This window comes from Malania oleifera, unplaced genomic scaffold, assembly GCF_029873635.1.
Source record: "Malania oleifera isolate guangnan ecotype guangnan unplaced genomic scaffold, ASM2987363v1 ctg588, whole genome shotgun sequence".
Classification (NCBI taxonomy): domain Eukaryota; kingdom Viridiplantae; phylum Streptophyta; class Magnoliopsida; order Santalales; family Ximeniaceae; genus Malania; species Malania oleifera.
Genome location: NW_026652108.1, coordinates 1 through 16,942, shown reverse-complemented (window position 1 = coordinate 16,942; position 16,942 = coordinate 1). Strand labels below are relative to the sequence as shown.

General features: G+C 36.7%; 1 protein-coding gene across 1 annotated transcript in view; it reads left to right on the top strand.

The window, feature by feature from the left end:
• Positions 1–16,682, top strand: part of LOC131147225 (uncharacterized) — a gene marked incomplete at its 3' end in the record, with an annotated part of 36,497 nt that extends 19,815 nt beyond the window's left edge. Inside the window, exon 4 of the mRNA XM_058096986.1 lies at positions 16,541–16,682. Coding sequence (XP_057952969.1) covers positions 16,541–16,682 — 142 coding nt within the window. The remainder of the gene's footprint in view (positions 1–16,540) is intronic.
• Positions 16,683–16,942: the final 260 nt, after the last annotated feature.

The window sequence follows — 16,942 nt, the reverse complement described above, 5'->3', positions numbered from 1 at the left end:
CATGCATATTGTTTTTTTGTATGCCTTAGTCACGAATGCATTTGTAAGTTCATTCTTTTGAGTGCTAAGGTCTTTTGAGAATCATAAGAGGTATAAGGAACCGAAAGAGAGATGACACCACTCTGAGCTTAAATGATTAAGGAGGAGTAAAATTAAAGGTGTATCTATTCTCCTTTTAATATGTTGAATAACTCATAGTATGATTCACATAATATATCTTGTGTGATTTATTTGTTGCTGTGAATCATATGACATTTGTGGTAATTTCATGTCATGATTTGTATGATATATCTTGTATTAAATCTTTGTATAAATCATGAAAAATCCTTTATGATGATAGCATGGTGTCTTATGAGGTACATCGCAAAGGAAATTTCATATACTCATAAGATTTTAGAAATTGTTATACATAGGATTAGAATACCTTAAATGCCTAAATAGTGTATAATGCTTAAAATTCAAAACCTTAATATACACTATTATCATTCTGAGAACTCTAAGGAAATCTAGCCAATACTGAGTTTTAGTGATCACATCCAATCTGAGCTTAATATGTATACAAATAACTATGATTGGTTAATATATGATAATTTTGGTTACTGCGTGCTTATATAGAACTATCAATTCTTAATTCAAATGTCATAAGCATGTTTAAATAAAATCTCATTTAAATAGACAAATTGATTTTAAAATGTCATTATATTCGTAATGCTATATGTATATGCGTTGTAATTTGAAAAATCTTAAATATAGCATGTTTTGGCCATCACACAGTATTGAGTTTTAGGAAATTGATCTTATGCTATGTAATGTATAATCCTAAACTCATAATTGAGCTTAAATGATAAATCATTTTCAAATGATAAATTAAATTCAAGGAAATCATAAGCTCATCCTCCTATTTGATAATATTTGTTATGCCAAATACAATCAATTGAACATATAATTCTTTGGCTACATAATTGAGGGAGAGTAGCATGTTTTGAAAATTCATCCAATATGCATTTTGTGGTACTGTGCTTATTATTTCATACATATTGGATGCTTTGTGTGAGCTGAACACAAATATCCATGTGTGCTAAATGAATATATTTTATGATGGATGGATATTGTTTAAATATGATTTGATGTGAGTTGAATGCCTATGACCATTCTTATTTAAATGACTATAGTTTCTCATGAATGAATAATTTGTTTTAAATAAATGCATATATCCATCTTGTGATTAAAGTTCAATTATATTTGATGGATAACCTATTTGTATTGAATGCCACTATCCATCGACTGCCTAATGATTATATCTTCGTATGGATAGTCTATATTTTATTTGATATATTGATTGAACTATCTGATTGCATGCTTAGTCTAGAATGTCTCCTGCATGACAGATGCAGTTGATGAGAATTGCATGCTAGTAGTGGAAATAGGTTCTCGCATACTTAAACTAGATTATTACTATTTGATTGCATGAATCTATCTAGTTTTAGGTACATGGTAAATTTGGGAAATGTCTAATTTACAGACGGCATGTTGCCAAAATTTCGATAGGATTTTTCCCAAAACAAAACTTTGTGCTAAAGATGATTATGATAAAATTAATGTTAAAACATTTTTAAAAGGATGAGTGAAACCAAATAGAAAATTAAAATTCATCTTTACATAATCATCGAATAACTAGGAGAGCCTAGCTCCATCCCTATAGGAAGCACAAAAATGATCCATATGCATCATCTTCATTTATTGAATATCGAGGCTCTTGAGAATCCCTAAACATTATATCGAGTGCTTAAAGTCTGATGATTTGATATGAAATGTTCTTGGTTTATGAACATTATTGCATGCCTCTATATATATTTTCTTATGCATCTATGGCTTATAGGGAAGACTATACTGAACATATGACAAAATCTCTTAACAGATAACCAGTATAGCTGCATTAAAAGATCCGCTTATACTATCTGGTATACCTAGTGAGATCAATTTTTTATTAGTATAAGCAACACACTTCCTTTCCTAAGATGCATAGTAATTACTTAGGATAGTACATGTGAAATCCAAACCGCTATGTATTTTAAAGACATGTACACATTTAGGTTGTGTCTTAGGATGAACTTAGTTTATGGTCACCATTTGGTCAAATTCTTTGGATTATGTACTTTCACTCCAGAACCAAATGGTAGAGCATCATCCCGTTTAAATTGAACGCCCTATATTTTGATGATGGTCCATTAACTAAGGAATTTGCATGACTTAAGGGGAGTTTTTCATTTCACACACACTCATTGTGAATTTTGAGTTGTGTCATCCTTATTGAACCCGTATTGCATTACCCCTGAGTATAGCCTTGATTGACTATTGTGTATTTAAATTGAAATGCAATATGTCATGCTAGTATGTGCTAAATGTCTATATTTGCTGCATGCTGAAAATCTTTTGAAAGGATGAATTTTTTTTGGAATTATTCTTAAATGACTATCATCCTGAACTTAATGCAAGTATGTATGCATGCAAATATACATGGGGAGTTTAAACCTCACTTTTAAGGAAAATGAAATTAATGTCTATAATCTCCTGCATGCTAAGTAATATTTAGAAGGATGAACATGTGTTGTGTGTGCTTAAATGAAATTCATCTTTGAACATTAATGCAGTTTTGTATGTTTGAGACTATACCGGGGAGCATAAGCCCCATCCTTGAAAAAGGATTAGAATCACTTGGCCCTTGGACTCATATACTCATTGTCTCTACTTTTTGAGTCTGACAACTTTCTAGGCACCTTGAACATCATATCCTGTCTTGACTGAATATCTTTGATATGGATTGTTCCGGGTACACATGAATACCATGCATGACTTAGTACTTGATATTTAGCGCATGTGTGTTTAAGGATATTTGACTGGTGAAATTTATTCGTCTAACACATATCCAGTAAAATCTGAAATTAATATTTATACTATTTGGACTTTCACAAATTATAATAGTATAAGTAGTTAAAAGAATCTAAACACGTATTCGAATTGATAGGGGGAACACCTAGAAATTATTTTTCTATCTTGTTGTGCTCACAACATTTCTTGCTTAGATTTGGTTATTGAATTCATCATGGCTTGTGCTTAATTGTAATGTATTCATTGAATACAATAAATGAAAATATTTTCTTTGCCACAGTGTTTTAGGTTTTGCCATATGATCCTCATTCTTAAATATATTTAATATCTTTGTATCTATATGGTTGCATTTTTTTGGTCATACTTTATGTCGTGCTTAAATGCTTAACTAGGAAAATAATGCTTGCTTGAGTTTTAAATTAAAGTTTCTTTTTTAGCAAGCATAAACTCTTAGTATTTATTGAAAATTTTAAGGGGATATATTTTTATACATACATACATATATATATATATATATATATATACATTTATGAAAGCAAGAATTGAACTTATATAGAATATATCTTTTGTCTTGCTTATGTGCTGAAACGTCTTTATGACTGTGCTTGTATTGTCTTGAAATTTTGTGTCATGAAATCTTTTCTAAAGGGTGCTACATAACTGGTTTATGGATTATATATGAAATGCATATGAACTTGTTGGACAACTCTTTTGCTCAAACCTACATTTACTATCATATGTCGTGCGTGTTGAACTCAAATCTTTCATGAGTCTTATGATATGTTTAATTTCTCATGGTTTGTGGATAATCCTGGTATGATCTTGTTTGTCATATACTTTTTAATTTCTTAATGACCAGTTATGAAAATTGTTCTGTGCTTAACTACCATATATCTTTAAAACAGTTATAAAATTTTTATGCCCAACTGCTATATCACATAAATGGAGAGTTTTTCAAAAAAGGGAGTTCTCTTTGCAGAGTCTATTTTAAATGATAAAATTATTTTCTACTCAGCTTAGCCCTTTTGCTGATGATAAAAGGGGGAAAATATTTTTGAACAAAATGTTTATGAGCATAGGGACAAATATCTTGAGGGGCGAAAACATAGGGGTAAATATCTGAGCATGCGCTTTAACGTTAAAACTAAATGCATAATCTTTTGCAATGTCTTCTTTCGCGAATATGTTTGACCTTTAATGTTTATATTTCACTTTATGCATATTCTTAGGGGGAGCCTTTTCAGGCTATACTAATTTTGCTCTAGTGCGTTTGTCATCATCAAAAAGGGGGAGATTGTTGACTTTTTGAGTCTGATCCCTATTTTGATGCTGACAAAGCACATGTTTCTTATGTGTGTATTTTGCATCTGAACAGATCCATTTATTTAACACACACATAAGTAAACAACGATGGAAGCTTGTAAGACTTAAAGACTATATGATCAAGCATTCCATGAAGTCAAAAGAGCAAAAGAAGAAAGAAGAAGACGAAGACATTTGTGTTTTATGTAATTGCATTTGATTTTTATATCTTTGTTCTGTAATAATGAATGCATTTGCATGATGTGAATGAATGCTTAGAATGACTGGAGATAGACCCTAGGGACCAGCACATCTCATCAAAAACCTTTTTCTAAATAGACTAAAATCATACAAAGTTTTTGGAATAGATTTAGGGTCAAAATCGGGGCTAAAACGAAGTTTACGAAAACTTCAGTTGACCAAAGTCGACCGATGCTGGAATTTTTCGGTGTCTTCAAAAAGGACCTAAAAATGACCTTAGAACACTCACTCATGCATGCCCATACTTGTTCATTTGAAATAGGGTGATCGTTGGCTCGAGTAGAAACAAAATGCACAAAACATGCACATTCGATCGACCGAACTACCATGCACAAAATGCCTTAGTCGACCGAACCCGAACCAAGTCAACTAGTTGACCACAGTCCGGTCGATTTAACTCTTATAGTTCAAATGGCCTCGGTCAACTGAACCCTCTTAAAGTCAACATTTTGACTTCCTGGTCGAACGGGAGAAAAATGCACTCCAACGCTCTGGTCATCCGAGGGTCATTGGGAGATGCCCTAACAACCTGGTAGACCGAACTTGTCACTTAAAAATGTCTCCGTTGACCGAACCTTGCTGTTTTGAAAAATTGCCCCTTCCGGTCGACCAAACCTTTAGTTCAATTTTACCCTATTCGACTGAATCACGCTAATTTGGAAAAATCGCCCTTCGTGGTAGACCGATCCTAAAGTTCAAAATAGGCCCGATCGACCGAGCCATATGAACTTCGAAACCTTGACCCTAAATCCTAAACCCTAAACCCTAGACCTTAAAAACCTTAAACCCTAAACCCTAAACCCTCACCCCAAAACCTAACCCGAAACCCTAGACCCTAAATCGTAAGCCCTAACCCTAAACCCTAAGCCCTAAGCGCAAAACCCTAAACCCTAAACCCTAAAAACTAAACACAAAACCCTAAGCCCTAAATCCAAAACCCTAAACGCTAAACCCTAAACCCTAAAACCTAAACCCTAAAACTTAAACACCTAAACCTTAAACCCTAAACCCTAAACCCTACACCCTAAACTCTAAACACTAAACCCTAAACCCTAAACCCTAACCCCAAACACTAAAACCAAACCACCTAAACCCTAAACCCTACACCCTAAACCCTAACCGCTAAACCCTAAACCCTAAACAATAAACCCTAAACCCTAAAACCTACACCTAAACCGTAAAACCTTAAACCCTAAACCTTAAAACCCTAAACCATATACCCTAAACCCTAAATCCAAAACCCTAAACATTAAAACCGAAATCGTAAACCATAAACCCTAAACACTAAACCCGAAACCGTAAACCATAAACCCTAAACACCAAACCCTAAACCCTAAACATTAAAACCTAAAACCGAAATCCTAAAGCCCTCATCCCTAAAACCTAAACCCTATACACTAAACCCTAAACCCTAAAATTTATACCCTAAAACCTAAACACCTAAACCCTAAACCGAAAACCCTAAACCCTAAGCCCTAAACACTAAACACTAAACTCTAAACCCTAAATCCAAACCCCAAACCCTAAATCCTAAACCATAAACCCTAAGCCCCGAACCCTAAACTGTAAACCCAAAGCCATAAACCCTAAACCCTAAATCCTAAACCCTAACTGCAAAATCTAAAACAATAAACCCAAAACCCACCTCAAACCCTAAAAACTAAACACTAAAACCTGAACTCTAAACCCTAAGCCCTAAACTATAAACCTTAATCGCTAAACGCTAATCCCTAAACCCTAAACTCTAAACACTAAACCCTAAACCCTAACCCTAAACCCTAAACCCTAAACCCTAAACCCTAGACCCTAAAAAACTGAAACCTTATACCCTAAACCCTAACCCAAACCCTAAACCCTAAACCTGAAACCGTAAATCCTATAACCCTAAACCTTAAACCCTAAACCCTAAACACCAAACCCTAAACCCTAAACCCTACCCTAAACCCTAAACCTAAAACCCTAGACCCTAAAACCCCTAAACCCCAAACCCTAAACTCCAAACCCGAAACCCGAAACCCTAAACCCTAAACCCAATAGCCCTAAACCCTAACCCCAAACCCTAATCACAAACCCTAAACCCTAAACCTGAAACTCTATACCCTAAACCCTATAGCACTAAATCCAAAACCCTAAACCCTAAGCCCTCAACCCTAAATTCCAAACCTTAAACCCTAAACTGTAAATCCCAAACACTAAATACAAAATACTAATTCTAACCTTTAAACCATAAACCCTAAACCCTAAATCCAACCCTAAACCCTAAACCCAAAACCTTAAAACCTAAACCCCAAAACCTAGACACCTAAACCCTAGACCCTAAACCCAATACCCTAAACCCTAAACCCAAAACACAAAACCCTAAACCTTAAAGCTAAAGCTAAACCCTAAACCCAGAAACCCAAAACCCTAAATCACTAAACCCTAAATCCTAAAACCCTAAACACTAAACCCTAAACCCTAACCCTAAACCCTAAAACCTAAACCCTAAACCTTAAACCCTAAACCCTGGACCCTAAAAACCCTAAATCCAAAAACTTAAACCCTAAACCCAAAACCCTAACCCTAAACCCCAAACTCTAAACCCGAAATCCTAAACCCTAAAGCCTAAACCATAAACCCTAAATCCTAAATATTAAACCCTAAACCCTAAATCCTAAACCCTAAACCCGAAACCCCAAACCATAAACTCCAAAGCCTAAACTCTAAACCCTAAACCCTAAACACTAAAACCTAAAACTGAAATCCAAAAGCCCTAAACTATAAAACCAAAACCCTATATACTAAACCCTAAACCCTAAAATTTATACCCTAAAACCTAAACACCTAAACCCAAAACACAAAACCCAAAACCCAAAACCCTAAACACTGAACCCTAACCCCAAACCCTAAACCCTAAATCCTAAACCCTAAACGCTAAATCTTAAACCCTAAACCTAAAACCCTAAACCTTAAATCCTAAAAACTAAACACTAAACCTTGAACCTTAAACCCTAAACCCTAAAACATAAACCCTAATCCCTAAACGCTAATCCCTAAACCCTAAACTCTAAACACTAAACCCTAAACCCAAGATCCTTAACCCTAAATCGTAAACCCTAGGCCCTAAAAAACCGAAACCCTAAACACTAAACCCTAACTCCAAACCCTAAACCCTAAACCCAAAACCCTAAACCCTATAACCTTAAACCCTAAAACTTAAAAGCTAAACCCTAAACCTTAAAACCAAAACACTAAACACTAAACCTTAAACCCTAAACCCTACCCTAAACCCCAAACCTGAAACCCTAGACCCTAAAAACCCTAAACCCAAAATCCCAAAACCTAAACCCTAAACCTTAAACCCAATAGCCCTAAACCCTAAACCCTAAACCCTAAACCCTAAGCCCTAAACCCTAAACCCTAAACCTTAAACCTTAAAGACTAAACCCTAAACCCTAAACCCTAAACCCTAAACCCTAACCCTAAAACCTAAACCCTAAACCCTAACCCCAAACCCTAACCTCAAACCCTAAACCCTAACCCTGAAACCCTATACCCTAAACCCTATAGAGCTAAATCCTAAACCCTAAACCCTAAACCTTAAACCCTAAACCCAAAACCCTAAACCCTAAATCATAAACCTAAATCCTAAGCCCTAAACCCTAAACACCAAATCTTAAGCCCTAAACCTTAAACACTAAACCCTAAACCCTAAACCCTAAACCCTAACCCTAAACCCTAAACCCAAACCCTAACCCCAAACCGTAACCTAAAACCCTTAACCCAAAAACTGAAACCCTATACCCTAACCCCTATAGCTTTAAATCCTAAACCACAAAACCTAAGCCCTAAACCCTAAACCATAAACCTTACACCCTAAGCCCAAAACCCTAAACCCTATACCCAAAACCCTAAACCGTAAACCCTAAACACTAAATACTAAACACTAAGTATAAGTTTTAAACCATAAACCCAAAACCCTAAACCCTAAAACCTAAACCCAAAAACCTAAACACCTAACCCCAAGACCCTAAACCCTATACCCTAAACCTTAAACCCAAAACACTAAACCCTAAATCTTAACCCTAAAGTTAAACCCAAAACCCAAAAACACTAAACCTAAATCCTAAAACCCTAAACCCTAAACCCCAAAACCTAAACCCTAAGGCCTAAACACCTAAACCCTAAACCCTAAACCCTAAATACTAAACCCAAAAACCTAAACCCTAAATACTAAACCCAAAAACCTAAACCCTAAATCCAATACCCTAAACCCTAAATCCTAAACCCTAAACCCAAAACCCTAGACCCTAGACCCTAAAAACCCCAAACCCTAAACCCTAAACCCTAAAACCTAAAAACTAAAACCTAAACCTTAAACCCTAAACCCTAAACCCTAAACCTTACACTGAAACCTAACCCCAAACCCTAAACTCCAAACCCGAAACCCTAAACCCTAAACCGTATGCCCTAAACCCCAAACCCTTAACCCTAAACCTTAAATCATAAAAAAAAAAAAACCCTAAACCCTAAACCCTAAAACTCAAAATCCTAAACCCTAAATACTAAATCCAAAACCCTAAACCCCAAATCTTAATCCCTAAACCCTAAACGCTAAACCATAAACCCTAAAGCCTAAACACTAATACCTAAACACCTACAACCTAAACCCTAAACCCTAAACCCACCCTAAACCCTAAAACCCAAAGCCCTAAACCCTAAACCCTAAACCCTAAACCCAAACCCAAAACCCAAAACCCAAAACACTAAATACTAAACCCTAAACTCTAAACCCTAAACCCTAACCCCAAACCCTAAACCCAAAATCGTAAACCCGAAGCCCTAAACCCTAAATCGTAAACCCGAAGCCCTAAACCCTAACCCCAAACCCTAAGCCATAAACCCTAAACCTTAAATCCTAAACCCTAAATGCTAAATCTTAAACACTAAACCTAAAACCCTAAACCCTAAACCCTAAAAAATAAACACTAAACCCTGAACCTTAAACCCTAAACCCTAAAACATAAACCCTAATTCCTAAATGCTAATCCCTAAACCCTAAACTCTAAACACTAAACCCTAAACCCAAGACCCTTAACCCTAAATCGTAAACCCTAGACTCTAAAAAATCGAAACCCTAAACACTGAACCCTAACTCCAAACCTTAAACCCTAAACCCGAAACCCTAAGCCCTATAACCTTAAAGCCTAAAACTTAAAAGCTAAACCCTAAACCTTAAAACCTAAACACTAAACACTAAACCTTAAACCCTAAACCCTACCCTAAACCCTAAACCTGAAACCCAGACCATAAAGACCCTAAACCAAAAACCCAAAACCCCAAACCCCAAACCCTAAACCTTAAACCCAATAGCCCTAAACCCTAAACACTAAACCCTAAACCCTAAACCCTAAACCCTAAACCCTAAACCTTAAACCCTAAACCTTAAAGACTAAACCCTAAACCCTAAACCTTAAACCCTAAACCCTAAACCCTAACCCAAAAACCTAAACCCTAAACCCTAACCCCAAACCCCAACCTCAAACCTTAAACCCTAACCCTGAAACCCTATACCCTAAACCCTATAGACCTAAATCCTAAACCCTAAACCCTAAGTCCTAAACCCTAAACCCTAAACCTTAAACCCTAAACCCTAAACCCTAAACCCTAAACCCAAAACCTGAAACCATAAACCTTAAACCCAAAACCTGAAACCATAAACCCTAAACCCTAAACCCAATAGCCCTAAACCCTAAACCCTAAACCCTAAATCCTAAGCCCTAAACCCTAAACACTAAATCTTAAGCCCTAAACCTTAAACACTAAACCCTAAACCCTAAACCCTAAACCCTAACCCTAAACCCTAAACCCTAAACCCTAACCCAAAACCGTAACCTAAAACCCTCAACCCAAAAACTGAAACCCTATACCCTAACCCCTATAGCTTTAAATCCTAAACCACAAAACCTAAGCCCTAAACCCTAAACCATAAACCTTACACCCTAAACCCAAAACCCTAAACCCTATACCCAAAACCCTAAACCGTAAACCCTAAACACTAAATACTAAACACTAAGTATAAGCTTTAAACCATAAACCCTAAACCCTAAACCCTAAAACCTAAACCTAAACACCTAACCCCTAGACCCTAAACCCTATACCCTAAACTTTAAACCCAAAACACTAAACCCTAAATCTTAACGCTAAAGTTAAGCCCAAAACCCAAAAACACTAAACCCTAAATCCTAAAACCCTAAACCCTAAACTCCAAAACCTAAACCCTAAGGCCTAAACACCTAAACCTTAAACCCTAAACCTTAAATACTAAACCCAAAACCCTAAACCTTAAACCCAATACCCTAAACCCTAAATCCTAAACCCTAAACCCAAAACCCTAGACACTAGACCCAAAAAACCCCAAACCCTAAACCCTAAACCCTAAAACCTAAAAACTAAAACCTAAACCCTAAACCCTAAACCCCAAACCTTAAGCTGAAACCTAACCCCAAACCCTAAACTCCAAACCTGAAACCCTAAACCCTAAACCGTATGCCCTAAACCCTAAACCCTTAACCCTAAACCTTAAATCATAAAAAAAAAACCCTAAACCTTAAACCCTAAACCGTAAATACTAAACATTAAAATTTAAACCCTAAACCCTAAACCCTAAAACCCAAAATTCTAAACCCTAAATACTAAATCCAAAACCCTAAACCCCAAATCTTAATCCCTAAACCCTAAACGCTAAACCATAAACCCTAAAGCCTAAACACTAATACCTAAACACCTACAACCTAAACCCTAAACCCTAAACCCACCCTAAACCCTAAAACCCAAAGCCCTAAACCCTAAACCCTAAACCCAAAACCCAAAACCCAAAACCCAAAACACTAAACACTAAACCCTAAACTCTAAACCCTAAATCCTAACCCCAAACCTTAAACCCAAAACCGTAAACCCGAAGCCCTAAACCCTAAACCGTAAACCCAAAGCCCTAAACCCTAACACAAAACCCTAAGCCATAAACCCTAAACCTTAAATCCTAAACCCTAAATGCTAAATCTTAACCCCTAAACCTAAAACCCTAAACCCTAAACCCTAAAAAATAAACACTAAACCCTGAACCTTAAACCCTAAACCCTAAAACATAAACCCTAATTCCTAAACGCTAATCCCTAAACCCTAAACGTTAAACACTAAACCCTAAACCCAAGACCCTTAACCCTAAATCGTAAACCCTAGACTTTAAAAAATTGAAACCCTAAACACTAAACCCTAACTCCAAACCCTAAACCCTAAACCCTAAACCCGAAACCCTAAACCCTATAACCTTAAACCCTAAAACTTAAAAGTTAAACCCTAAACCTTAAAACCTAAACACTAAACACTAAACCTTAAACCCTAAACCCTACCCTAAACCCTAAACCTGAAACCCAGACCCTAAAGACCCTAAACCAAAAACCCAAAACCCCAAACCCCAAACCCTAAACCTTAAACCCAATAGCCCTAAACCCTAAGCCCTAAACCCTAAACCCTAAACCTTAAAGACTAAACCCTAAACCCTAAACCCTAAACCCTAAACCCCAAACGCTAACCCTAAAACCTAAACCCTAAACCCTAACCCCAAACCCTAACCTCAAACCCTAAACCCTAACCTTGAAACCCTATACCCTAAACCCTATAGACCTAAATCCTAAACCCTAAACCCTAAGTCCTAAACCCTAAACCCTAAACCTTAAACCCTAAACCCTAAACCCAAAACCTGAAACGATAAACCCTAAACCCAAAACCTGAAACCATAAACCCTAAACCCTAAACCCAATAGCCCTAAACCCTAAACCCTAAACCCTAAACCCTAAATCCTAAGCCCTAAACCCTAAACACTAAATCTTAAGCCCTAAACCTTAAACACTAAACCCTAAACCCTAAACCCTAAACCCCAAACCCTAAACCCTAACCCCAAACCGTAACCTAAAACCCTTAACCCAAAAACTGAAACCCTATACCCTAACCCCTATAGCTTTAAATCCTAAACCCCAAACTCTAAGCCCTAAACCCTAAACCATAAACCTTAGACCCTAAACCCAAAACCCTAAACCCTATACCCAAAACCCAAAACCGTAAACCCTAAACACTAAATACTAAACACTAATTATAAGCTTTAAATCATAAACCCCAAACCGTAACCTAAAACCCTTAACCCAAAAACTGAAACCCTATACCCTAACCCCTATAGCTTTAAATCCTAAACCCCAAACTCTAAGCCCTAAACCCTAAACCATAAACCTTAGACCCTAAACCCAAAACCCTAAACCCTATACCCAAAACCCAAAACCGTAAACCCTAAACACTAAATACTAAACACTAATTATAAGCTTTAAATCATAAACCCTAAACCCTAAACTCTAAAACCTAAACACCTAACCCCTAGACCCTAAACCCTATACCCTAAACCTTAATACCCAAAACACTAAACCTTAAACCTTAGCCCTAAAGCTAAACCCTAAACTCAGAAACCCAAAACCCAAAAACACTAAACCCTAAATCCTAAAACCCTAAACCCTAAACCCCAAAACCTAAACCCTAAGGCCTACACACCTAAACCCTAAACCCTAAAAACTAAACCCAAAACCCTAACTCTAAACCCTAAACCCTAAACCCAAAACCCTAAACCCTAAATCCTAAACCCTAAACCCAAAACCCTCGACCCTAGACCCTAAAAACCCCAAACCCTAAACCCTAAACCCTAAAACCTAAACACTAAAACCTAAACCCCAAACCCTAAACCCTAAACCTTAAATCGAAACCTAACCCCAAACCCTAAACTCCAAACCCGAAACCCTAAACCCAAAACCATATGACCTAAACACTAAACCCTTAACCTTAAACCTTAAATCAAAAACAGAAACCCTAAACCCAAAACCCTAAATCGTAAATACTAAACACTAAAATGTAAACCCTAAACCCTAAACCCTAAAACCCAAATTCCTAAACCCTAAAAACTAAATTCAAAACCCTAAACCCCCTATCTTAATCCCAAAACCCTAAATGCTAAACCATAAACCCTAAAGCCTAAACACTAAAACCTAAACACCTACACCCTAAACCCTAAACCCTAAACCCTAAAACCCAAAGCCCTAAACTCTAAACCCCAAAACCCTAATCCTTAAACCCTAAACTATAAATTAAAAACCTTAAACACTAAACCAAAAAAACCTAAGCCCTAAAACCTAAACACCAAAACCCTAAACCCTAAACCTTAACCAAAACCCTAAACCCTATATCCTAAACCCTAAACCCTAAACCCTAAACCTTAACCAAAACCCTAAACCCTATATCCTAAACCCTAAAGCTTAAACCCTAGACCCTAAAAAGCCTAAACCTTAACCCCAAACCGTAACTCCAAACCCTAAACGCTAAATCCGAAATCCTAAACCCTAAACCCTGTAAACCAAAATCCTAAACCCTAAACCCTAAACCCTAAGCCCTAGGCCCTAAACCCTAAATCTTAAACCCTAAACCCTAAAACCTAAACCCTAAAAACAAGACATCTAAACCCTAAACCCTAACTCTAAACCCTAAAACCTAAACACCTAAACCCTAGACTCTAAACCCTAAACCCTAAACCTTAAACCATAAACCCTAAACACTAAACCCTCAACCCTAACACAAAACCATAAACACAAGACCCTAAACCCTAAAACCCTAAATATTAAACCCTAAACCCTAAATCCAAAACCCTTTTCCCAAAAGCCTAAACCCTAAATGCTAAGCCATAAATCGTAAAACCTAAACCCAAAAACTAAACACCTACACCCTAAACCCTAAACGCTAAACCCTAAACCCTAAAACCCTAAACCCTAAACCCTAAACTTTAAATCAAAAATGCTAAACCCTAGACTTTAAAAACCTAAGTTCTAAAACTTAAAAACCTCAACACTAAACCCTAAATCCAAAACCCTAAACCTAAATCCTAAACCCTAAACCATAAATCCTAAACCCTAATCCCTAACCAAAACCCAAAACCCGAAACCCTAAAAACCCTAAACCCTAACTCCAAACCCTAACCTTAAACCCTAAACCCTAAACCCCAAACCCTGAGCTTAAAACCCTAAACCGTGAACCCTAAACGGAAAACCCTAAACCCTAAACCCTAAAACCTAAACCCTAAATACTAAACACTAAACCCTAAACCCTAAATCCAAAACTCTAAACCCTAAACCCTAAACCCTAAGCGCTAAACCCTAAACCCTAAACCTAAACCGTAAACCCTAAACACCCAAACCCTAAACCCTAAGACCTAAACCCTAAACCCAAAACACCAAACCCTAAACCCTAAACCCTAAACCCTAACCCCAAACCCTAAAACCAAAACACCTAAACCCTAAACCCTAAACCCTAAACCCTAAACACTAAACCCTAAACCCTAAACCCTTAACACTAAACCCTAAACCCTAAACCCTAACCTTAAACTATAAAACCTACACGTAAACCGTAAAACCCTAAACCCTAAAACACTAAACCCTAAACCCTAAAACCATAAACCCTACGTGCTAAACCCTAAATGCAAAACCCTAAACACTAAACCCTAAAGCCTAAAACCTAAACCCAAAAACATAAACACCTAAACCCAGAATCCAAAACCCTAAGCCTTAAACCCTGAACACTAAACCAAAACTCGAAACCCTAAACCCTAAACCCTAGACCTTAAAAACCCTAAAACCTAAACCATAAATCCTAAAACCTAAACCCTAAAACCTAAACACCTAAACCCTAAACCCTAAACCCTAAACCCTAAACCATAAACCTTAAACACTAAACCCTAAACTCTAACCCAAAACCATAAACCCTAAACCCCAAACCCCAAAATCCGAAATCCTAACCCCTAAGCCCTAAGCCCTAAACCCTAAATCTTAAGCCTTAAATCCAAAATCCTAAACCGTAAACACTAAACCCTAAATACTAAATTAAAAGCTTCAAACTATAAACCCTAAACCCTAAACCTTAAACCCTAAAAACTAAACCCTAAAACCCAAACACCTAAACCCTAGAACCTAAACCCCACACCCTAAACCCTAAACCCAAAACCCAAAACACTAAACCCAAAACCCTTACCCTAAAGCAAAACCCTAAACCCTGAAACCCTAAACCCTAAAACACTAAACCCTAAATTGTAAAACCCTAAATCCTAAACCCTAAATCCAAAACCCTAAATGACTTACTCGAAAAATAAGTAGCTCGAAAGCTATCCCAAGTATAGGAGTTACGTCGTGTAATATTAAGCCCAAAGGCTAGATCGTCTCCTCAGGGAATGCCTTTTAATCTCAGATTTTACGTTCTTCCAATCGAAAATAAAAATGTACTGAACTCAGTTCAGATTCGGATTTTCAAAATTTTGGAGATTTGAACAAAAACTTAAATTAAAGTCCTAAAACTAATGTGCTTCAATTTAAAGAGTACGAATGGAAACTCTAATCTACCTAAGGAGACATCAAAACACGCGCTAATTAAAAATGGTAACATTGATCATGGAATTAAAGCACGTGGGAATGAAAACTTAATCAAACACAAACATGCACTAAAAATCGGGACTTTAACGTGAACCAAGACCTTGAAGTAAAATTAAACTATTAATGATTTAAACGAAGATAAAGCATGAGAAAAACAAAACAAAACAAAACACAAACTTTAATAAAAACCTAAACTAATCAAGCTTCAACAAAGAGACGTGATTTTTAGGAAAACTTCAAAACAATAACATTTTTTTATTCTTTTTATTATTATTTTGGAATCAACCCAAACTTCAATTGAGTAAAGAAATAACTTCAATAAAAAATTAAATACTAAAAACTAACTTATATCAATATGAGCATCTAATTAAATAACAAATAAAAAAATAGAGTATGAGAAGGAAAGATGGAGAGAACAAAACTAATTATTAACTAAGTTCTTCAATAAAATTCTGTAGGTAAAAAAAATAACAATTAACATACATAAAAGAAAGAGATAAGAAGAGAGAGATAGAGAGAGAGTAAAGTAGGGGCCTGTGAGATAGAACTCATGCTGGGGTCTTTGAGGGCAGCTGCTGCTAATATTTTGCTGTATGGAGAGCTCTGCTGCAAGCTGCTGGTGTTGTGCTACGCCGTGAAGCTGCTGTGGCTATGATTGGAGTTCTGCTATGCCATGAAGCTGCTGCGGCTGTGATTGGAGAGAGTTGCAGAGGACCTAGAGTGATGGTGCTGGAGGCTGAAGTATTGGGAAGAGGAAGGGCAGAGAGACAGCAGAGAGTAGGGAGGAAGAAAGACAAAAAAATAAAATAAAGAGAGGACAGGAATAAAATCAAGGTAAAGAGAAGAGAGAAGGTGAAGAAGATGAGAAGAGAAGATAAGAGAGGAGAGTTTGAGGGAGAGAGAAGGGTGCCGGAGGCACACCCAAAATAGGGGAAAAAAAGGGATTAAATAGGAGAGGTATATTGCTACCCTAGGATCCATGAAGCCACGACCCGACCCAT